The sequence below is a fragment of the Mustelus asterias genome, chromosome 30 (genome assembly GCF_964213995.1).
Source record: "Mustelus asterias chromosome 30, sMusAst1.hap1.1, whole genome shotgun sequence".
Lineage (NCBI taxonomy): Eukaryota > Metazoa > Chordata > Chondrichthyes > Carcharhiniformes > Triakidae > Mustelus > Mustelus asterias.
This window is the reverse complement of record NC_135830.1, coordinates 15,709,733-15,734,561: the sequence shown is the minus strand read 5'-3', so window position 1 is coordinate 15,734,561 and position 24,829 is coordinate 15,709,733. Positions and strand designations below refer to the sequence as shown.

Here is a 24,829-nt window from a genome sequence, read left to right as displayed (position 1 = left end):
CAGGAGAACAGTGACCACGACACCACACAACCCTGCCACAGCAACCTCTGCAAGACGTGCCGGATCATCGACACAGATGCCATCATCTCACGTGAGAACACCATCCACCAGGTACACGGTACATACTCTTGCAACTCGGCCAACGTTGTCTACCTGATACACTGCAAGAAAGGATGTCCCGAGGCATGGTACATTGGGGAAACCATGCAGACACTGCGACAACGGATGGATGAACACCGCTCGACAATCACCAGGCAAAACTGTTCTCTTCCTGTTGAGGAGCACTTGAGCGGTCACGGGCATTCAGCCTCTGATCTTCGGGTAAGCGTTCTCCAAGGCTGCCTTCACGACACACGACAGCGCAGAGTCGCTGAGCAGAAACTGATAGCCAAGTTCCGCACGCGAGGACGGCCTCAACCGGGATATTGGGTTCATGTCACACTATCTGTACTCCCCACAGCTTGCCTGGACTTGCAGAGTCTCACTGGCTGTCCTGTCTGGAGACAATACACATCTCTTTAGCCTGTCTTGATGCTCTCTCCACTCGCATTGTTTGTACCTTTAAGACTTGATTAGCTGTAAGTATTCGCATTCCAACCACTATTCTGTAAATTGAGTTTGTGTCTTTATATGCCCTGTTTGTGAACAGAATTCCCACTCACCTGAAGAAGGAGCTTAAGGCTCCGAAAGCTTGTGGCTTTTTCTACCAAATAAACCTGTTGGACTTTCACCTGGTGTTGTTAAACTTCTTACTGTGCTTACCCCAGTCCAACGCCGGCATCTCCACATTAGCAATAACAGAGTCTCAGTGTAACAATGACACACACAGGCTCCAATACAATCAGAGTGGGGATGGAGCACAGAGACAACACAGCAAAGCACTGACTTACTCTGAGTGTAACAAATACAATGTTTGTTCAAATAATAAGAGTCACGTTGCAGTATGTTAGTGAACACAGCATTGGATCCAATGTAATGGTAATACAGTCAGTATCTCGTGCGCCATAACCAAAGTTTAGGTTTCATTTGATAGTGTGAGTGAGTCATGGTCTATTGATATAATGTATTTAGATTCCGATGTGTGTTACTCTGCCACTGTCATTATCGGACAATAACCTGTCTGTTATTCCAATTCTGCTGTATTCTACAACTGCAGTTTCAGTGTCTCTGAGGTCATTTTAACTGCAGGTAATCTGACATTAATGGAGACAAGAGGCCCAACAAACATTTGATTATAATAGGAGGACAAAGTGTAAGGGAGCAATGATATTTTAAGGTGTCTGTGTTGTGGTGAGTGTCACTGGGAGGTGAGTGATAAAATACAAGTGGAAACATCATGACAGAGACACATGTGACTGACTCGGCCTGACTGAGAGCTGTTATACTCGAGGCGAGAATATTGAGGACATGGGGAACTCCTGAGATTTCTGATACCTGAGGTGTATCTGTTAGAGGAACTGAAAATAATCAGTTCCTCCTCATGGTTATCTCCAGTTCTCAAGTTACACAGACACACAGGAAAGAGATCTGACAGCTCATCAAACACAATATTTTAATCTTCTGTTTGAGACACATTATAACCGAAAAGATCAAATCTTAAAACCTTAGGAGAGAAACATTCAGAATGTCACAAAGATGAGTGAACTGTCCAATTAATCCCATTCACCATAACTCTGCCAATTTACCTTCTGCAAGTATTTATCCAATTCCCTTTGAAAGCTACTATTAAACCTGCTTCTAGCACTTGTCAGTTTGTGCATTCCAGATCATATCAAGTTATTGTGTAAAACATTCTCCTTATCACCCCCTCCAGTTCTGTTGTTAATTAAATTAAATCTCTGTGTTCTCTGCTTACAGACCCTCCTGCACCTAGCAAATCGATTCTCTCCATTGACAGACCCTCGTGCTCCTGGGAGATAATTTCTCTCCATTGACACTATCATAAATTTTAAACACCTCTATTAAATCTCCCCATCACATTCCCTAATCTAAGATGGATAACGCATGTTTTTCCTGCCCTGAAGAATTATATGGACTCAAAATGTTAACTGTTTCTCTCTCAACAGATGCCGCCGGACCTGCTGGGTTTTTCTGCTTTTCTCCCTGTTTTTCCCTCTGTAATCAATCAGAAATTCTTCATGATTTTGAACATCTTGATTAAATAGGAACACACAGAGACTGAGAGAGATACAGAGGAAAGGAGAGACAGAAAGACTGAGAGAAAAATTGAGAAAGATTTTAAAAAGCAGAAAGTTGAGGTGGTCAAAGATAAAAGCTGAGAATCAGAGGAAACAAGCAATACAGAGAGAATGATATACAATCTAAGGGAGCAGGCTATCAGTTCCCAGCTATGGGGAGCAGAGAGAACTCAGTAACTGATCCACAGACACAGCTGGTTATATCTGAGAATGGAAACTCTGAATAGAAATAACTGGCTCATTTGTAAATGTCACCACAATGTGATCTGTGTGACTCTGCCCTGACTCTGTGGACAGATATAGGCCGCATTGACAGATGTTCTCACCAGATTGTTGTGCCTGGATTTATTTTCTGCTCAGAAGTGAGATGTGCGTTTTTGAACCGGCAGCAGAGAAGTTGTGTTACCTGAGAATGAAACAGCCGGTGTCAGTTTGATGTTATCACCGTGAACAGTCTTCCTGCCTATGAGGGTGAACTCACTCTGACAGCATCAAGAACAACCACACAGATTGCTGCCGCTCTCAGCATTACATTCACCTCCATTCCCATTTTAAACAATGAAGAAAGGAGATTATTTGGGTTTTTAACATTCACTGAATTGGGAGATGGACTGAGGGTCATCACTGGGAGAAATGAGGAGGAATTAGAGAACAAATGAGTTTTCCCAAAGAGGGTTATTAGAAAAGAGGAGATTTAAAGTGAGTCAGGGCCTGTCAGAGGAAGTGGGAGAGAGAAGCAGGGAGGATTGAATCTCCATCAATTAGATGTTTTCTCAGACAGTGAAGAGAGATGAAGTGTGTTTGTGCTTTTTCAGAAAGAGGTAATGAGAGAGAGAAAACAATGAATAAGTTTAAGCAGATCTGAAATAGGAAGGTTAAACGAGTGAGTGTTTGAAAGAAAGATAGAGAGACATTAAGTGACAAAGACAGTTTCTGAGAGGAGAGAGGTTAAGTGAATGTGAGAGAGGAGCGAGGTTAGAGTGTAAGAGAGGTGGAAGGTGAGGTGTGAGTGAATGCCTGGAGAGAGAGAGAGATGTTCAGTGAGTGTGAGAGAGATGAGAGATGTTAAGTGATTGAGTTTCTGAGAGAGAGGAGATGTTGAGTGAGTGAATGTCTGAAAGAGAGGAGAGCAGGTTCACACCCAGGGGTCACTGAGAATGATCAAAATAAGGAGATCACCCAGAAAACTACCAACAGGAAACTTCAGCTGAACACATCACTCATTCTTAAATGGTCAGTCAGGGCTCTGTTGCTGCTCAGCTTCTCTCTGTTCTGTTTATAATGGTTAAAGGCTGATAGGAGTGAGGTTTATTTAGAAGGATAGTGGATGGGAAGCACACAACAAAACTGAGAATTCTTGGACACGCACTGCAGCTCCTTCTCTATCTGGGAATCAAATTGTTGTCTCATTGTCCCAGCAGTTAACAGGCTCCTTTGAACTTCTCCAGCTGCTACTTTGATGCAGACTTCAACCAATTTATTTGACGCCAGTTTCTGTTCAATAAACCAGGACTGACACACACACATTAAAATGTTTTAGACTTTTTTTCATTCTAAGTCTGGAAACCTAAACCTGCCGTTTCACTCTCAGTCAGGAATAGATCCCAGTTTTACACCAATCTTTGACAGCACGTTTCCAGCATTCACCATTGTTCTTCCTGACTCTAAACACAGTTGTAAAGGAGCTTCTGTTCTGTGTCTCGGAGCTCTGAACCATGGAAAAGAACGACTGGGACACATTTCTCACACACCTCAGGATTCACCCACACGGGGACTTTGCTGTCAGTGAAAAGTGATGAAAAAGACCAAAGTGCTGTTTGTCCCTCTCAGCGAGACCCTGAAGGACTGGGTCAAGAATGAAGTTCTGTTCCGACTGTGTGATCCTCCCTCAGATTGCCCTTTCTGAGCTCCAGCCTGGTGACGTTAAACACTCAAATGGAAAAGACAAAAATCTACAACAATGATTCAATCAAATGTCTATTTCACATTTATTCAGAATATCAAACCTCAACAGAAGAAAAAAGTCAGAGTGAACATGATTCAGACCTGGATATGATTAACAGCATCAATAAGTGTAGAATCCAAACCTTGCAGTCCCTTGTGAACTCGCCGGTGTGTTAGCAGGTGGGATGACTGAACAAATCCCTTTCCACAGACATTACAGGTGAACGGCCTCTCCCCAGTGTGAACTCGCTGGTGTTTCAGAAGATAAGATAAATGAGAAAATCCCTTCCCACAGACAGAGCAGGGGAACGGCCTCTCCCCAGTGTGAACTCGCTGGTGATTCAATAGGTTGGATGAACGAGTGAATCCCTTCTCACACACGGAGCAAGTGAATGGCCTCTCCTCACTGTGAACCTGCTGGTGTGTCAGAAGGTTGTATGAACGGGTGAATCCCTTCCCACATTCAGAGCAGGTGAACGGTCGATCCCCTGTGTGGAGTTGCTGGTGTATCAGAAGGTTGGATGAATTAATAAATCCCTTCCCACAGTCGGAGCAGGTGAAGGGCCTCTCCCCAGTGTGAATTCTCTGGTGATTCAGTAGGGCAGATGGACGGCTGAATCCCTTCCCACACACACAGCAGGTGAATGGCCTCTCCCCAGTGTGAGCATATTGGTGCGTTAGCAGATCCTTTTTGTTTTTAAAGCTCTTCTCACAGTTAGAACAATGAAAAAGTTTGTTATCAGAGTGAACAAGTTGATGTGTCTGCAGGTGGGATGACTGAATGAATCCTTTCCCACACACAGAGCAGGTGAACGGTCTCTCCCCAGTGTGAATACGTTGGTGCATCAGCAGATCCTTTTTGCATTTAAAACTCTTCTCACAGTCAGAACATGTAAACAGTCTCTCATCAGTGTGAACAAGTTGGTGTGTCACAATGTGGGATGAGCGAGTGAATCCCTTCCCACACACAGGGCAGGTGAACGGCCTCTCCCCAGTGTGAACCCGTTGGTGAGTCAGAAGGTTGTATGAATGGGTGAATCCCTTCCCACAAACAGAGCAGGTGAACAGTCTCTCCCCAGTGTGACTGCGCCGATGAACTTCCAGTTGTGATGGGAAACCGAATCCCTTCCCACAATCCACACATTTCCACGGTTTCTCCATGGTGCTGGTGCCCTTGTTTCTCCAGGTTGGATGATCAGTTCAAGCCTCATCCACACACACAACATACACGTAGTTTCACCCTGCTGTGAACTGTGATGTTTTTTCAGGCTGTGTAACTGGTTAAAGCTCTTTCCACATTCAGTTCACTGGAACACTCTCACTCGGGTGTGTGTTTGTCTCGATGCTTTTCCGGTCACACTGATGTTTAATTTATTTGCCCACAGGCAGAACAGACAAATATTTCTCTTTCTATATTCAAAGACCAATGATATTCAGCTCCGAAGGAACTGAATGACTTTGTCAGATGTGATGTCCGGTTTGAATTTTCTGTCTGCCAATCTTTCACTTCCAATATCCTGTAAAAACAGTTTAGAAAAGTCATCACTGTCAGAACACGATACAAACTCTGAACAGACAATTCTAGTTTGTCTGGAAAATTTTTTCCTCTCTTGTTCCCCCAAATCTGTAAATCTCCGTCCCACACACTCTCCCTCCTCCCTGGGCTGAAATCCAAACCCATCTCACCATTTCATTCCTCCACTCCCAGTTTTCTCCCTCCCTCTCCTCTGTCTGGGTTCAGTTCTCCAGCTGCTGTCTGCAGACTGACAATAAAACCAATGGGTCTTATTGGGGGTGTTGGGACCTCCAGCGGGTGTTTGTGAATCCTCCCCGCCCACCTCCCAGGGTTTCCTTCCTTCCCAGAGATCAGAGTCCTCATTGATTTGAGGCCAAAGTGTAACCTCTTATTTATTGTCCCCCTCCCCCATCCTCTGATGTGAACCATCCTCCAGTGGCTGAGCCAGGATGGGGCCGTTAACCTGGGCCTGTTCCCGGGAGGGAGGGAGGGAGAAGCCCCGCAGCTGCAAACCAGGGAGCTGACAATGATTCTGAAGGGTTTGCGGATCCACAAAGTGTTTCCAAATCCTCCCAGCCACCGCCTAACGCTGACTCCGCTTCTCCGGGACAAACAAGCGCCAAGGACAGCAATGACACTGCGCATGCTCCACATCACAATGCCCGGGGACTGATTGACGGCAGCTCCGGACCAATAGGAAGAGGGGGCGGGGCTGGAGGACTGAGCAGGAGCGGCTGGTCCTCCAGCCAATCGGAGTGAATGAGGGGCGGGACCTGAAGCATGCGCAGTGCGGGTAATGGCGACGGACGGCCGGGTATAACTTGGAAGCGAGATCAATACGAGGTAGAGGGCGGCGTGCGGGGAATGATAAATGTGGCGGGTGGGTGGAGAGACTTTGTAAACATGTTGTTCAAACCCAAACCCCGGAAATGAACTTCCCGGTCCCCCCCCCTTTGTACCAAATGGAGCGGCAGCTTGTAGTGTTAGACCCGGGCTGACTGCCGCCATTGAGGCTGCATGTGGGAGGCCGGCAGGGATTGTGATCGGAGAGTGAAGCCCTGACGTCACAATGGAATGAGTGAGGGTGTGACGTCACAATGCAATGGGTGATAATGTGACTTCACAATGGACTGGGTGAGGGTGTGACATCACAATGGGATGGGTGAGGGTGTGACGTCACAATGCAATGGGTGATAGTGTGACGTCACAATGGAATGGGTGAGGGTGTGACGTCACAATGGACTGGGTGAGGGTGTGACGTCACAATGGAATGTGATCGGAGAGCGAAGTTTCACTCTGAAGCTCATTGGACAACTTCCGCATTGTGACGACACGATAGAGCCCTGCCTGAATCAGCCAATAGAAATCACTCTGCTCCGCGGTGATGTCTCCGGGTTCCAATGCGCAGGCTCGGCACGCGGACCCAGGAGCCCCGCCCCCACCCATTGTTCCCCTCCCCCTGCACCACATCGAGCCAAGGTTTCCAGGCAACCGGCTGACAGCTCCGGCCAGAGCGAGAAGCCGCTTGGTGATCTCCCCCTCCCCGGGACGGCAAAATGTGCGAGGGAGAGGGGAAGCTGTGCATGTGCGGGGGAGAACCCACCCTCTGAATGAGAGAGGAAAGAATGTTCCATAGAATTTGTTCTGAATTTCTATCCTGTACTGACACTGATGACTTTTGTAAACTCATTTTACAGGATATTGAAAGAGGAATCACAGGCTGAAATCTCAAACGTCACGTCTCGATCTGACAGAGTTATATTCCTTGGGACCTCAATATCATCGGACTTTGAATCCAGAAGGAGAAATGATTGTCCAGTCTGTCGATTTGAAAAGATTTGAAATGTCAGTGTGAGTGAAAAAGCGTCAACACACTGCCACACTTGAGTGAGAGTGTTCCAATGCACTGACTAAAGAGCTTTAACCAGTTACACAGTCTGAATAAATATCACACCATTCACAGCGGGTAGAGACTGTAATCTTGTTCTGTGTGTGGACGAAGTTTCAACTAATTGTCCACTCAAGAGAGAGGTAAGGACACCTGCACCATGGCGAAACCATGGAAATGTGCGGACTGTGGGAAGGGATACGAAACCCCATCAGAGCTGGAAGCTCATCGGCGCAGCCACACTGGGGAGAGGCCGTTCATCTGCTCTCAATGTGGGAAGGGATTCAGTCAGTTATCCAACCTGCAGAGACACCAGCGAGTTCACACTGGAGAGAGGCCGTTCACCTGCTCTCAGTGTGGGGAGGGATTCACTCAGTCATCCCACCTGCAGAGACACCAGCAAGTTCACACTGGGGAGAGGCCCTTCACCTGCTCTCAGTGTGGGAAGGGATTCACTCGGTTATCCAGCCTGCAGATACACCAACGAGTTCACACTGGAGAGAGGCCATTCACTTGCTCTCAGTGTGAGAAGGAATTCACTTATTTATCCAGCCTGCGGACACACCAGCGAGTTCACACTGGAGAGAGGCCATTCACCTGTTCTCAATGTGGGGAGGGATTCACTCAGTCATCCCATATGCAGACACACCAAGGAGTTCACAGTGGGGAGAGGCCGTTCACCTGCTCTCAGTGTGAGAAGGAATTCACTCATTTATCCAGCCTGCAGATACACCAGCGAGTTCACAGTGGGGAGAGGCCGTTCACCTGCTCTCAGTGTGGGGAGGGATTCACTCGGTCATCCAGCCTGCTGACACACCAGCGAATTCACACTGGGGAGAGGCCGTTCACCTGCTCTCAGTGTGGGAAGAGGTTCACTCAGTTATCCAGCCTGCAGAGACACCAGCGAGTTCACACTGGGGAGAGGCCATTCATTTGCTCTCAATGTGGGAAGGGATTCATTCAGTTATCCGAGCTGCGGACACACCAGCGAGTTCACACTGGGGAGAGGCCATTCACCTGCTCTCAGTGTGGGGAGGGATTCACTCGGTCATCCAGCCTGCTGACACACCAGCGAATTCACACTGGGGAGAGGCCGTTCACCTGCTCTCAGTGTGGGAAGGGATTCACTCAGTTATCCAACCTGCAGACACACCAGCGAGTTCACATTGGGGAGAGGCCATTCACCTGCTCTCAGTGTGGGAAGGGATTCACTCGGTCATCCGACCTGCGGGCACACCAGCGAGTTCACACTGGGGAGAAACCCCCATTCATCTGCTCTCAGTGTGGGAAGGGATTCACTCGGTCATCCCACCTGCAGAGACATCAGCGAGTTCACACTGGGGAGAGGCCGTTCACCTGCTCTCAATGTGAGAAGGGATTCACTCTGTCATCCCACCTGCAGACGCATCAGCGAGTTCACACTGGGGAGAGGCCATTCACCTGCTCTCAGTGTGGCAAGGGATTCATTCAGTTATCCAGCCTGCAGAGACACCAGCGAGTTCACACTGGAGAGAGGCCGTTCACCTGCTCTCAGTGTGGGAAGGGATTCACTCAGTTATCCAGCCTGCGGACACACCAGCGACTTCACACTGGGGAGAGGCCGTTCACCTGCTCTCAGTGTGGGAAGGGATTCACTCGGTCAACCCATCTGCGGACACACCAGCGAGTTCACACGGGGGAGAGGCCGTTCACCTGCTCTCAGTGTGGGAAGGGATTCACTCGGTTATCCAGCCTGCAGACACACCAGCGAGTTCACACTGGGGAGAGACCATTCACCTGCTCTCAGTGTGGGAAGGGATTCACTCAGTTATCCGACCTGCGGACACACCAGCGAGTTCACACTGGGGAGAAACCATTCACCTGCTCTCAGTGTGGGCAGGGATTCACTCAGTCATCCAGCCTGCGGACACACCAGCGAGTTCACACAGGGGAGAGGCCGTTCACCTGCTCTCAGTGTGGGAAGGGATTCACTCAGCTATCCAACCTGCAAACACACCAGCGAGTTCACACAGGAGAGAGGCCATTCACCTGCTCTCAGTGCGGGCAAGAATTCACTCAGTTATCCAACCTGCAGACGCACCAGCGAGTTCACACTGGGGAGAGACCATTCACCTGCTCTGTGTGTGGGAAGGGTTTCAGCGTTTCATCCCGGCTGCTGAGGCACCAGCGAGTTCACGAGTGATGACAGTGGTTGGATTCTGATGTTATTTTTCTGCCCTCAGTTGCATCCAGGATTGCATTTTGTTCATTCTCACAGTTGGTCAATGGGAAGGGTCAGAGGGTTTCTTTGTGCTGGACTGGCTGGTCTCAGCCTCCAGTGGGCTGATGCTGTTTGAGTCTTTTTGCGAATACCTGGTTTCAAATGTCACAAGGATCACAGAGTGACAGGGTGTTAGGAAGCTTAGAGATATTTAGTCAGAAGAAAACAGAGGTTGGCAGTGCAAAGGTACATTTCTGAATGGAGGGCTGTGACAAGTGACGTTCCTCAGCGATCAGTGCTGCTTGTAATATATATAAATGATTTGGAGGAAAATGTAACTGGTTTGATTAGTAAGTTTGTGGACGGCACAAAGGTTGGTGGAATTGCGGATAGCGATGGGGGCCGGCAGAGGATACAGCAGGATATAGATCAGTTGGAGACTTGGGCGGAGAGATGGCAGATGACGTTTAATCCGGACAAATGTGAGGTAATGCATTTTGGAAGGTCTAATACAGATGGGAAATATACAGTTAATGGCAGAACCCTTAAGAGTATTCATAGGCAGAGGGATCTGGGTGTACAGGTACACAGGTCACTGAAAGTGGCAATGCAGGTGGAGAAGATAATCAAGAAGGCATACGGCATGCTTGCCTTCATCGGCCGGGGCATTGAGTTTAAAAATTGGCAAGTCATGTTGCAGCTTTATAGAACCTTAGTTCGACCGCACTTGGAATCTCGTGTTCAATTCTGGTCACCACACTACCAGAAGGATGTGGAAGCTTCGGAGAGGGTACGGAAAATATTTATCAGGATGTTGCCTGGTGTGGAGGGCATTAGCTATGATGAGAGGTTGGAGAAACTTGGTTTGTTCTCACCGGAGCGACGGAGGTTGACGGGGGGGGGGCGACCTGATAGAAGTCTACAAGATTATGAGGGGCATGGACAGAGTGGATAGTCAGAAGCTTTTTCCCAGGGTGGAAGAGTCAATTACTCGGGGCATAGGTTTAAGGTGCGAGGGGCAAGGTTTAAAGGAGATGTACAAGGCAGGTTTTTTACACAGAGGGTGGGGGGTGCCTGGAACTCGTTGCCGGGGAAGGTAGTGGAAGCAGATACAATAGTGACTTTTAAGATGTGTCTTGACAAATATATGAATAGCATAGGAATAGAGGGATATGGTCCCTGGAAAGGTAGGGGTTTTAGTTCAGACGGGCAGCATGGTTGCTGCAGGCTTGGAGGGCCAAAGGGCTTGTTTCTGTGCTGTAATTTTCTTTGTTCTTCGTTCTGTTTGGAACATCCCAAATGCCCATCCAATTTCCTTTTTAATTGTTTATTGTCTCTACTTCCTCCTCCCTCGTAGGCAGCGAGTTTCATGTCATTACCATTCGCTGCATCAGAATATTCTTCCTCACATCTCTTCCCACCCCCCACCGCCTCTTGCATCTCTGACCCAAAACAAGAAATCTGTGTCCCCCTCGTCCTTGTCCCTTCAGCTAATGGGAACAGCTTTTTTTTGTCTACCTTATCTAAACCTGTCAGAATCTTGTCCACCTCTATCAAATCTCCCCTCAACCTCCTTTGCTCCAAGGAGAACAACCCCAGCCTGACATTGACAATAAAGAACAAACTAACAGAATATGTTACTGTCTCAAATCAAATGGGAATGTTTAATTTCTATTTTAAAGATATTGTGAATATATTGTCCTGGACAATAAAGGAATTGGAATAACTCACCTTGGGTGTGGTTGAATGGAATATATCAATCTGATATCCACCTGCAGTCTAGTGAAAGTCTGGAATATGTAGCTGGAAATCCCTTCCTAACAGAACTGTGGATGTACGTGCACCTCAGGCATTGCAGCAGTTCAAGAAGGCACCCTTGGGGTTGGGGTTGACCATGGCCAAGGCAGCTACATACAGCCACATATTCTGTTATAATTGAAGGACTGCAGATTGAATGTGAGGCATTGTGGGACTGGACTATCTTGACCATATTCCTGTGACTGCCCGGAAACTTGTGCCTATTTTAGTTTGTAATTGAGGATTTCTGGGAATAAGTTAAATGTGGAAATATTAAGCATAGCCTGGAGGAATTTGGAATAACTGAGAATTTTATCCCCAGATAAAGAACAAAGATTTTGCCGGTGTTTGGGTGTAACGTGTTTGGGATTTTAAATCAACAAAGATGTTGCCTCTAAATCAATCCTTGTAGGTTGGCTTAAAAAAGGTTAAGTTATAATGAAGGATCTTGTATCTTATTTTAATCAAGGAGTTGTGAGCTTGTAGTGCTCTGTCCCTTTAAGAAGATATAGCTGTGAGAGAGAATGCTGAGGATTCATTGTTTGAAATTTATGAGCTGTGAGAATCTGTGTGTTTTTTTGTTTTATGTGGATGTTTGTAGATATGTTTTATCATTGTTTTGGGCTACATTTGTTAAGGTTTATCTTTCTGGAGAATTAACCTTACCTTGAGTCTTTAATTAAAGGCATTTTTGGAAGTTTAAAAACAGGATCACAAGAATGCTTAAGTAATTAATTTTGGTTATTGTTGTTGTAAAGCACATGCTAAGTTTCTCTGTTTGTGTATGGATGATATTTGTGGGTTGAACGCTTCAAGCTTTGAGGTTTTCTGTCTGTGATTTAAATCAAACAGATTTTTAAAAAAGGAAGTGTGATCAATAAAACTTTTTTTGTTCAGAAGTTATGAACCTGGAGCCATATTTACTGGCCAGAGACAGGATTCCAGGATATTTTACTAAACATGTGGGAATTTTAATCCGGATACAATTCACCCATGTGAGAATGAGAATTTTAATTTGTAATGGTTATTTAAAATTTGACACATGTGAAATGATTCTGACCAATCCTGTGTTGGATTGATCTTGGGTTAAACTTCCTGTCAGGTCCAAAGATTTATTCCTGATGTAAGTAACACAAAGAAAAGGAAAATTCTGTAATTGGATACTGAAGAAAAGAGTTTAAAAAGAGAGAGTATTAAATAGAAATGTTCCCAGACCGTGTGGTCATTAGATTAAAACAAAGGAAGAGTGCTGACATCCATTTGAGAACTTGTAATCCACCCCATTTCTAACTAAGGGAGTCCATGTACAAAGAAAGCCCAAGAAAGACCCCCCCAAGGGGGGTCTGGAAAGCATCATGATGGGGGCACCTGTCCATGAGATGATCACAAAGCCCCATAATGCCCAGATACTAATTTTATTGAACCTATAATGTATGTAATCTATCACCATTCTGATTGGATTGTGTCCAGCCGGGATGCGCTGAGTAGCTGTATAAGAATTGATGATATTCTTTGTTGGGTGGAGTTACACATGGTCAGCCCCTGTGGCTTCTCCCCGCTGGCGTAACTCAATAAACTGTTTGTCGATTGAATCAGGCACAACACACTGGGTACATTACCACTTCATCCTTGGGAGTGGCCTGATAGGCCGTGGTCCAGAATAAATGTGGCCTTTGGGGGGCCTTTCATGAATCACATGTGTTTGGTCGTTGTAAATGTGCATTCAAAATGGTTGGAAGCACAGATCATGAGTAATATTCCAGCTCCTGTGACAATAGAGAACCTCTGTCAAATTTTCACAAGCCCTGGGTTACCAGATTGGCTTGTTTCAGATAACGACACTCTGTTAACAAGTGAGGTGTTTCAGGAATTCCTGTAAAGGAATGGTCAACGCCATGTGCGTACTGCACCGTTTCATCTGGCGACAAATGGTCTCACAGAAAGAGCTGTTCAAACTCTGAAGGAGGGATTGAAGAGAATGGCAGGCGATACTTTAAGAACAAGCTCTCAAGATTTTTGTTCCAGTTTCGCATCACACCACAATCCACAACCGGACTCTCTCCTGTGGAATTTTTAGGTAGAATGTTGAAGTCTCATCTGGATCTGCTTCATCCAGATCTCAGAGCAAAAGTGAGCAGGAGACAAGAGAAGCAGAAGGAGGGACACGACTACCGCGCCAAAGAGAGGCAGTTCAAACCGGGTGATCAGGTTTACATCAGAAACTTTGGGAGGAACCAAAGGTGGTTACCGGGAATAATTTTAAACCAAAGTGGTCCAGTATCTTGGGTCGTGAGATTGTGAAATGGAAGCGTTGTTCGCAGACACCAAGACCATATTCGCTTGCGGTGTGACCCCGAGTCACAGATTGAACCAGGGCAGGATTTGCTCAGTTAATGGTAGGGCATTGGGGAGAGTTACAGAACAAAGAGATCTAGGGGTACATGTTCATAGCTCCTTGAAAGTGGAGTCACAGGTGGACAGAGTGGTGAAGAAGGCATTCGGCATGCTTGGTTTCATTGGTCAGAATATTGAATACCGGAGTTGGGACGTCTTGCTGAAGTTGTAAAAAACATTGGTAAGGCCACGCTTGGAATACTGTGTACAGTTCTGGTCACCCTATTATAGAAAGGATATTATTAAACTAGCAAAAGTGCAGAAAAGATTTACTTAGGATGCTACCAGAACTTGATGGTTTGAGTTATAAGGAGAGGCTGGATAGACTGGACTTTTTTTCCCTGGAGCGTAGGAGACTGAAGGGTGAACTTAGAGGTCTATAAAAATAATGAGGGGCATGGATCAGCTAGATAGTCAACATGTTTTCCAAAGGTAGGGGAGTCTAAAACTAGAGGGCATAGGTTTAAGGAGAGGGGGGAGAGATACAAAAGGGTCCAGAGGGGCAATTGTTTCACACAGAGGGTGGTGAGTCTCTGGAACAAGCTGCCAGAGGTAGTAGTAGAGATGGGGCGAGAGGGGAGGAGGGAGGGAGAGGGGAGGAGGGGGAGGGAGGGAAGGGGAGGGGGGAGGGGAGGTGGGGAGGGGAGGAAACTGGGAGAGGGGGGTGGGGAGCGGGGTGGGGAGGGGAGGGGGGTGGGGATTGGAGGGGTGGGGGGAAGGGGAGGTGGGGGAGGGGAGGGGGGGAGGGAGGGGGGGAGGAGGAGGGGGGAGAGGGGGAGGAGGGGAGGGGGAGGGAGGGAGGAGGAGAGTAGGGTGACGGGAGGGAGGGAGGGGGCGCCGTGACCCCACCCTGACACAAAGTACATGTGGGGAATCACTGGATTGGATTGAGAGGTCCTCTTACCAAAACAGTTTGCTCCCTTCAGGTGGAAAGATTTAGTCTCCAAACTCCTGGGACTTATTCCTGAAATGGACATATGCCCCTCCCAACATGCCCTTTCCTCACCCCCCCCCCTCTCCACCTTCCCACCTCCCTGTTCACCTCACCCCATATCACTTCCCCCCACCCCATATCCCTTTCCCCCTCTCCACCTTCCCACCTCCCTGTCCCCTTCACCCCGTCTCACTTCCTGATGTCCCCCTCACCCCATCTCACTTCCCGATGTCCCCGTCCCTTCTCCGTCCATCCCTCCCACCATCTCCCTCCTCTCTTTACCCTGTCCCCCTTCTCCACGATCACCCCTTCCCCAGACCACCCCTCCCCCACCAGCCTTCCCCCCTCCTCCCCCACCAGCCTTCCCCCCTCCTCCCCATTCCATCCCCACCCTCCTCTCACCTTCCACCCCCACCTTCCCCATCCCTTTCCACCCATACACACTCCTACCCCTCTCCCCTTGGAGAGAACATTCTTCATTAACCGAGGCAAGATAGATAGAAACTAAAATTCCTATCTTGCCGATGTAGGTTTATTATTAAAACTTCACCCAAAGACTTGTCTGTAATCTAGAAACTGTTTGTTCCTCAAACAAGTAAACAACCTTGCTGATATTAGAACCTTGATGTGGAGCATTTGACTAACATGTGATTTTACTCTAATGCAGGGGTGTTACATCGATCACCCCTTTTACTCAATCTATTCATTCTCTCTTTGCTCATTGGCCGAGTCCAAGTTAGCCAACTTCCTTTCCCTTTATAATCTCCTTCTCACAACTAATTTTTAGATATAATTGAAGCGGTATAATTGGATATAAAAGCAGTGATAACATATAATTGCTGTATAAATTGTATCGACTTAAAAATTCTCAAGCTCTCCCTTCACCTGTATCCATCTTGTAATTTATTCTTATTTATTATTTCTCCCTCGCCTTCATTTGTCCCAATCCAAAATTCCACTTAATTTGGTCTTACAACCAGTTTCTCTGGAGTCTGTGTCAGTGCCTTGATCATTTCAAAATGATTTCTTACTCTTCAGGCCATATTAACCATTTCATGTCACGCTGTTAGTCAAGCAGCTGAGAAAGTCCCATTTGAATCATAGAATCATTACAGTGCAGAAGGAGGCCATTTGGCCCATCATGTCTGCACCGACCACAATCCCATCCAGGCCCTATCCCCATACACCCACTTATTTAACCTGCTCGTCCCCCTGACACTATGGGGCAATTTACTCTGGCCAATCAACCAAACACACACATCTTTGGACTGAGGGAGGAAACCGGAGCACTCGGAGGAAACTAAGGCAGACATGGGGAGAATGTGCAAACTCCACACAGACAGTCACCCGAGGCCGGAATTGAACCCGGGTTCTTGGCACTGTGAGGCAGCAGTGCTAACCACTGTGCCACCGTGCCGCCCTTCATTCTTCAGTGCAGCTGCACCATGTACTCTCAAATGTTAATTCATTCACAATTTACAAACCACTTCTGCAATCTCACATCGGTGTTCCAATTTCTTATTTAATCCTCTGTTGGAGTCTCACCTTCATAAGCCATCTTCACATATTTTCCCACCTGTTAAATCTTGTCTCTCATTTTATTTTAAACGAGAGAGTGTTCTTTTGTCCTGCTTGTTGGCATCTCTCTGCCCTCTCCCACAAATCGTTGTATTGCATTTGTGGAACATTTATCAGGTCTTTTTGGAATGTGCTGTGTATTTTACCAATCAGTTTCAGAGGATACAGCAGGATATAGATCGGTTGGAGACTTGGGTGGAGAGGTGGCAGATGGAGTTTAATCCGGACAAATGTGGGGTAATGCCTTTTGGAAGGTCTAATACAGATAGGAAATATACAGTAAATGGCAGAACCCTTCAGAGTATTGATAGGCAGAGGGATCTGGGTGTACAGGTACACAGGTCATTGAAAGTGGCAATGCAGGTGGAGAAGGTAGTCAAGAAGGCATATGGCATGCTTGCCTTCATCGGCTGGGGCATTGAGTTTAAAAATTGGCAAGTCATATTGCAGCTTTATAGAACCTTAGTTAGGCCACACTTGGAATCTAGTGTTCAATTCTGGTCGCCACACTACCAGAAGGATGTGGAGGCTTTGGAGAGGGTAAATAAAAGATTTACCAGGATGTTGCCTGGTATGGAGGGCATCAGATATGAGGAGAGGTTGGAGAAACTTGGTTTGTTCTCAGTGGAACGACGGAGGTTGAGGGGCGACCTGATAGAAGTCTACAAGATTATGAGGGGCATGGACAGAGTGGATCGTCAGAAGCTTTTTCCCAGGGTGGAAGAGTCAATTACTAGGGGGCACAGGTTTAAGGTGCGAGGGGCAAGGTTTAAAGGAGATGTATGAGGCAGATTTTTTACAGAGGATGGTGGGTGCCTGGAACTCGTTGCCGGGGGAGGTAGTGGAAGCAGATACGATAGTGACTTTTAAGGGGCGTCTTGACAAATACATGCACAGGATGGGAATAGAGGGATATGGTTCCGGGAAGGGTACAGGGTTTTAGTTAAGTCGGGTAGCATGGTCGGTGCAGTCTTGGAGGGGCCGAAGGGCCTGTTCCTGTGCTGTACTTTTCTTTGTTCTTTGTTCAGTTTCGTCATCCTGGATTTCACTGTCTTACAAAGGATGCACCGTTCAATAAATCTATCAGAATCTTCAGAAGAAAGTCTAAAGTCAGCGTTGAAGGGCTTCTTCATCTCAGTGTCTTATTTCCTCCTGTACAATCATAATTCCTCAGATGGTGACTAGATTATCAAATTCAGTTCTCTCAAATAGTTCATGGACAAAGAAACAAATATCTCTAAGAGAAAACTGTCACCTCATTCATCTCATCTGGAATTCCCTTTCACTCAAATGTTCATAAACACCCAAATGTATGGATTCCTTTAAACTGCACTTTCAGGAGTTCTGGAGAATGTTTAGAGTCAAATAAATCATGAAATATTCTCATAATGTCTTTAAACTGAAACCAAACATTTCTGTTTGATTCCAGGCATTATAAATTTTGTTCTTTCCCTTAAACATCAGGTAAATTTCAGTTCAAATGCTTGAAATAGCAACTCATGTCAGATATTTATCAACTGCAATAATCAAAAGCAGGCTTGGTGGTTTCCTGTAAAGTCTTTTATTCTCTGCTTTCATTCTCAAAACTGCTGACTTCACTCAGAGCTGGAAACCATCATCACCTGTTTAAAAAAACACAAACAATCCATCTGGCTCTGGCCAAGATCCCAGTGAGTTAATGTGTCCAATCACAGGTTACATTAAAAAACAAAGGCTGTGTGGAGATTTATAAAAATCAACTGTCTACTTTTCTGTAGAACCTGGAGAGGCGGGGAGTGGGGAGAGGAAACTTGGCAATTGTGTCAACTCACATAATTTTTAAAAATTTCTCTCGGGTTAGTTTCTTCTATTTTGCTCAAATTTCATCTCTTTTCTCTGTCCTTTTTTGAACACCAATTTCAATTTTCAATATTTGCTACTTAATCAAAGTTGAAAGAAATACTTTGTGAAATATGTTGTTAACCGAATCTCAACAATTTAAACTCAGATGTTTTGAAAAGTTGGAACTGGTTTGCTGCCAAACTGCAGCCTTATCTTTGTGTTTTGGGAGCAAATTGTCCTTCACAATTCTAACCTTGAACAACTTAATTTCAAACCCAAATACATTCCTTTCACATTGTGGTACAGTCTGAATTTATTTCAAACAGAAACCCACGGCAGTTCAAATTAAATTAATTTTTATTCCCTTTCCAAACTAATTCTTCGAATCGATGATGCTTTCAAACAACACCCTGCTTCAACAATTATGACTCAAATGTACGGTATTCCTTCAACTGGGAAAATCAACTTGGAGTGAGCGTTGTGGATCATGATGGTGCAAAGGTCATGGCTAACGTCACACACCGGCATTCCCTTATCACACAGGAGAGGCAGAGGAGAGGGAGGAGTGCTGGTTTTGGAGACAACAACTACATCTGCTCACTGGTGACTGATTTGTATCTCAGGTTGTTTGATTTTAGTGAAACACAGGGAGTGGTCTGCTTCAGGCATCTTCGAACTCTTCACTTGATCTGATATTTTCTGACTGTAAATCAATATCTTGTTCCAGAGTTTGGCCGAACAGCAGTAGATTTTTCTGAGCTCCACTCACCCTATCATCTGCCCCCTGTTCCCAATGTAACTGATTGTCCAGGTCAGACGTGCTCTCCTGCCAGCAATCAGCTCCATTCTGCAGCTTATCTACCTTAACTCTTTGTATTTTTTCTCAACTATCAGGCACACAGATATGCACTGCAGTTCAACTTATTCTGGACGTTTCCAACTCACTGTTTCCTTTCTGAACCATTAGAAAACCTAGCAAGGATCTTCTCGTAATCTCCGTCACATCCTTCGACAGCTCCCAGGACATCATTTGTTCCTGGTATTCCTGTCCCCACTGTCAAACTCTCTCAGTCTCATTCTGGCATATTCCAAAGCCATTGTTATCTTTGTTTTTGTGAGGCAGCAGTGCTGCTAACATGGCATCAGGTGGCACATTGGCACACTGGTTATCACTGCTGCCTCACAGCGCCAGGGACCTGGATTTAATTCCAGCCTTGGGTGAGTGTCTGTGTGGAGTTTTCACATTCTCCCCGTGTCTGTGTGAGCTTCCTCCGGGTGCTCCAGTTTCCACCAACAAACCAAAGATGTGCAGGTTAGGTGGATTTGCAATGCTAAATTCCCTCTTAATGTCCCAAGATGTATAGGATAGATACTATCTCAATGGAAACATGCTACCGTGCAAAGGGACCTGGGGGTCCTTGTGCATGAGACGCAAAAGCCCAGTCTGCAGGTACAACAGGTGATCAAGAAGGCAAATGGGATGTTGGCCTATATCGCGAGGGGGATAGAATATAAAAGCAGGGATGTCTTGATGCACCTGTACAGGGCATTGGTGAGGCCGCAGCTGGAATACTGTGTGCAGTATTGGTCCCCTTGTATGAGGAAGGACATATTGGCATTGGAGGGAGTGCAGAGAAGGTTCACCAGGTTGATTACGGAGATGAGGGGTTTGGATTATGAGGAGAGGCTGAGGAGATTGGGTTTGTACTCGTTGGAGTTTAGAAGGATGAGGGGGGATCTTATGGAGACTTATAAGATAATGCGGGGGCTGGATAGGGTGGAGGCGGAGAGATTCTTTCCACTTAGTAAGGAAGTTAAAACTAGAGGACACAGCCTCAAAATAAAGGGGGGTCGGTTTAAGACTGAGTTGAGGAGGAACTTCTTCTCCCAGAGGGTGGTGAATCTCTGGAATTCTCTGCCCACTGAGGTGGTGGAGGCTACCTCGCTGAATATGTTTAAAGCGCGGATGGATGGATTCCTGATCGGTAAGGGAATTAAGGGTTATGGGGATCAGGCGGGTAAGTGGTACTGATCCACGTCAGATCAGCCATGATCTTATTGAATGGCGGGGCAGGCTCGAGGGGCTAGATGGCCTACTCCTGCTCCTATTTCTTATGTTCTTATCCTTTTTCTCCTTTTGCCACCACTCCCTGTGTTTTGTGGGAGGGTCGTGGGGATTCCAATCAGACCGAATCATTTTATCATAAAAGTAAAATACTGCGGATGCTGGAATCTGAAACAAAAACAGAAAATGCTGCAAGATCTCAGCAGGTCTGACAGTATCTGTGGAGAGAGAATAGAGCCAACGTTTCGAGTCTGGATGACCCTTTATAAGAGCTCTTGTGAAGTGTCATTCAGAATCAAAACGTTGGCTCTATTCTCTAATCATTTTATCGCTAAGCTTCTTGTTCTTTGTTTCCAAATGGCAGGTAAGAAACCTTCTGGTATCCACTCGAGCTCTGATTTTTCACTGGCCATGCTTGGGTAAGATTATAACCATTAGCATCTACTCTCAGAGGTCTGCTTTTCAGTCCAGTGCTACTTGGATTATACCGTCACGTCGTTGACTCACGGGTCACAAGTCCCTCACAGTTCTCATCACAAATTGGTGATAAGTTAAGCAATGCCTCAGAATGCTTCTTAACTTCTTAACCAACTACCGAACACCATTTGTTGATTGGTCAGACCCCCTTTTTGCAGATTCGGGTATCTTAGCCGCTGAACACCAGCCGATCGTGGAATAAGTTTAATTCTAACTTATTCTGAGTAAATATTCTCACCAGGTCCTCTGTCAGGGCGCTGCTAAGCAGCTTTAATGGTCCGTGATTGCAGAAACTGAGCAGTCACAGGAATGTGGTCAAGATAGTCCAGTCCCATAATGCCTCACATTCAATCGGCAGTCCTTCAATTATAACAGAATATGTGGCTGTATGTAGCTGCCTTGGCCACGATCAGCGCCAACACTGCCTTCCTGATTCTGTACTCCCACAGTGCCATGAGGGAGGGAGAATGTAGGTGGATACCAGATTGATATATTCCATTCAACCACACCCAAGGTGTGTTATTCCAATTCCTTTATTGTCCAGGACAATACATTCACAATATCTTTAAAACAGAAATTAAACATTCCCATTTGGTTTCAGGTATTAACATATTCTGTTAGTTTGTTCTTTATTGTCAATATCAGACTGGGGTTGTTTCCCTTGGAGCAAAGGAGGTTGAGGGGAGATTTGATAGAGGTGGACAAGGTTCTGACAGGTTTAGATAAGGTGGACAAAGAAAAGCTGTTCCCATTCGCTGATGGGACAAGGACGAGGGGGACGCAGATTTATGGTTTTGGGTCAGAGATGCAAGGGGGATGTGAGGAAGAATATTTTGATGCAGCGAATGGTAATGACCTGGAACTCGATGTCTCCGAGGGTGGAGGAAGTGGAGACAATAAACAATTACAAAGGAAATTGGATGGGCATTGGGGAGGTTTCAAACAGAAATGCTGACGAAATATCTCTGAACTTCCTCACACTCTGTCACTCTGTGATCCTTGTGAAATCTGAAACCAGGTATTCGCAACAAGACTCAAAGAGCATCAGCCCACTGGAGGCAAAGTCATGAGACCGGCCAGTCCAGCAGAAAGAAACCCTCACCATTGACCAACTGTGAGAATGAACAAAATGCAGTCCTGGATGTAACTGAGAGCAGAAACAGTAACAGGAGAATCCAACCCCTGGAATCACTCGTGAACTTGCTGGTGTGTTCGCAGGTTAGATAAAACTCTGAATCCCTTCCCACATTGAGAGCAGGTGAACGGTTTTTCCCCAGTGTGAATTCGCTCATGTGTCCGCAGGTGGGATGACTGAGTGAATCCCTCCCCACATTGAGGGCAGGTGAATGGCCTCTCCCCAGTGTGAATTCGCTCATGTCTCCGTAGGCTGGATAAGTGAGTGAATCCCTTCCCACACTGAGAACAAGTAAATGGCCTCTCCCCAGTGTGAACTCGCTCGTGTGTCCGCAGGCTGGATAAGTGAGTGAATCCCTTCCCACACTGAGAGCAGGTGAATGGCCTCTCCCCAGTGTGAACTCGCTGATGTGTCCGCAGGTCAGATGACAGAGTGAATCTCTTCCCACACTGAGAGCAGGTGAACGGTCTCTCCCCAGTGTGAACGCGCTGGTGTCTCTGCAGGTTGGATAATTGAATGAATCCCTTCCCACACTGAGAACAGATGAATGGTCTCTCCCCAGTGTGGCTGCGCCGATGAGCTTCCAGCTGAGATGGGTATCTGTATCTCTTCTCACAGTCCGCACATTTCCATGGTTTCTCCATGGTGCAGGTGTCCTTGCCTCTCTCTTGGGTGGACAATCAGTTCAAGGCTTGTCCACACACAGAACACGGGTACAGTCTCTCCCTGCTGTGAATGATATGATATTTATTCAGGCTGTGTAACTGGTTAAAGCTCTTTAGTCAGTGCACTGGAAGACTCTCACTCGAGTGTGGCCGTGTGTTGGTGCTTTTCCAGTCACACTGATGTTTGAAATCTTTTCAAATCAACAGACCGGACAATCATTTCTTCTTCTAGATTCAAAGGCCGATGATATTCAGCTCCCAAGGATTATGACTTTGTCAGATCTAGACATGACGTTTGGGATCTCAGCCTGTGATTCCTCTTTCAATATCCTGTAAAATGAGTTTACAAAAGTCATCAGTGTCAGTACAGGATAGAAATCCAGAACAAACAATTCTAGTTTCTATGGAACATTCTTTCCTATTTCAGTCCCAAAGAGCTCTAAATCTCCATCCCACACACTCTCCCTCCATTCTCACTCTGCTGTATCTAATATTCACCCTCCCAATTCTCCTGAAGGTGCTGATTGAGGCTGATTGACAGATCCATGCTCACTACTTCCTGTCCTGGACACAGAGACCATAACAAATAGGAGCTGCAGTCGGCCACTTGGCCCATCGAGTCTTTTAAACTATTCAATGAGATAATTTGTTCATCTACCTCAGCATCATTCTCCCCACACTGAACCCATATCCCTTGATATCCTCAATATCTAGAAACCAATCAATCTCTCTCTTGAAAATAGTTGATGACTGAGGCTTCACTGTCCTCAGGGGTTGAGAATTCCAAAGCTTTACCACATCCTTAAGTGAAGAAATCCCCCCACATCTTAGCTTTTGCTCCATCTTCTTGTCTGTTCCCCATAACCCTTGACACCCTTGTCAGTCAAAAATCTGTCTAACTGGAATATATTCAATGATCCTCAGCCTCCACTGGTCCCTGTGGAAGAGAAATCCAAAAGACTAACAACCCTCTGAGGGAAGAGATGTCTGGAAATATATAACGTAGCTACAGTTCCATATTACAAGATATTCAGATCCCAAGGAATATGACTCTGTCCAGACGTGATGGTTGAGATTTTTGCCTGTGATTTGCAAAAGTCATCACAGTCAGTATAGGATAGAAATTCAGAACAGACAATTCTAGTTTCTATGGAACATTCTTTCCTATTTCATTCCCAAAAAGTTGTAAATCTGCATATGGATTCTATTTAAAAATGAAAGTGGATGGGCACTTGAAGGAAATAAACTTTCAGGAGAATGGGGTTATCCAGTGGGAATGGGACTGGAATGTTATACAGAGAGTCAGCATGGACTCGAGTTACCGAATGGATTCCTTCTGTGCTGTAATGACTTTATGACTGGAAATGTATAACATCGCTGCAGCCTTATATTACAATGCAAGAAATAATAATAAATGTATTTTATACAGCAACATAATTATCTAATCTGGGTACCATATAATAACACTGGACATATCTCTCTCCTATATTAATTTACTGTCCCCTTAAATGTCAGCCATCTCCTGCCCTTTAATTGTGAACATTTGGAAAGAGACCATCCTTTTAGACAGAAAGAAGATTAACGTTTCAGGGTGGGCAGAATGAATTACAGGGAATAAAAATGTATCAGATTTTGTTGGTCAATATAAGCTCAGAAGTGGAAGGGAAATGATCTCCAGTGGAAGAGAAACAATTCCTGAACATTGTAAGACTAAGCTGGTAAATCAGCAGTGAATAGAGTTGTGAAGTGGTAAAAACCTCATCAAGACATAGCTTGCGGAAATAATAGTTAAAATACACCCATTATAAGAGGCAGAGGAAGGTAGACAATGGCAGAGAGCTGATCAGGGAGGGCAGAGGTGAAACAGAGAAATGGATGGCCATTTAAAAATTCACTCAAAGCATGGTTAGCAAGTTTGCAGATGGTACTAAATTAGGAGGTATCGCTGATAGTGAAGACGGTTATCAAAAATTACAGGGGGATCTTGATCAGTTGATCAGTTAGGGAAGTGGGCTGATGATTGGCAAATGGATTTCAGTACAGATAATACAGAGTACAGAGGCACAACCTCAGGCTAAAGGGACGATCCTTTAAAACAGAGATAAGGAGGAATTTCTTCAGCCAAAGAGTGGTGAATTTGTGGAACTCTTTGCCGCAGAAGGCTGTGGAGGCCAGGTCATTGACTGTCTTTAAGACAGAGATAGATAGGTTCTTGAT

At 45.8% G+C, this 24,829-nt stretch overlaps 2 protein-coding genes across 2 annotated transcripts in view; both read left to right on the top strand.

Annotated features, from left to right (window-relative positions):
• LOC144480793 (uncharacterized) overlaps positions 1–24,829 on the top strand; it is a 585,830-nt gene that overhangs the window by 230,338 nt on the left and 330,663 nt on the right. The gene's annotated exons all lie outside the window — the stretch shown is intronic.
• Positions 7,551–24,829, top strand: part of LOC144480917 (uncharacterized) — a 40,980-nt gene continuing 23,701 nt past the window's right edge. Inside the window, exon 1 of the mRNA XM_078200542.1 lies at positions 7,551–9,565. Within this exon, the coding sequence (XP_078056668.1) occupies positions 7,707–9,565 (1,859 nt within the window). The 5' untranslated portion in view covers positions 7,551–7,706. The remainder of the gene's footprint in view (positions 9,566–24,829) is intronic.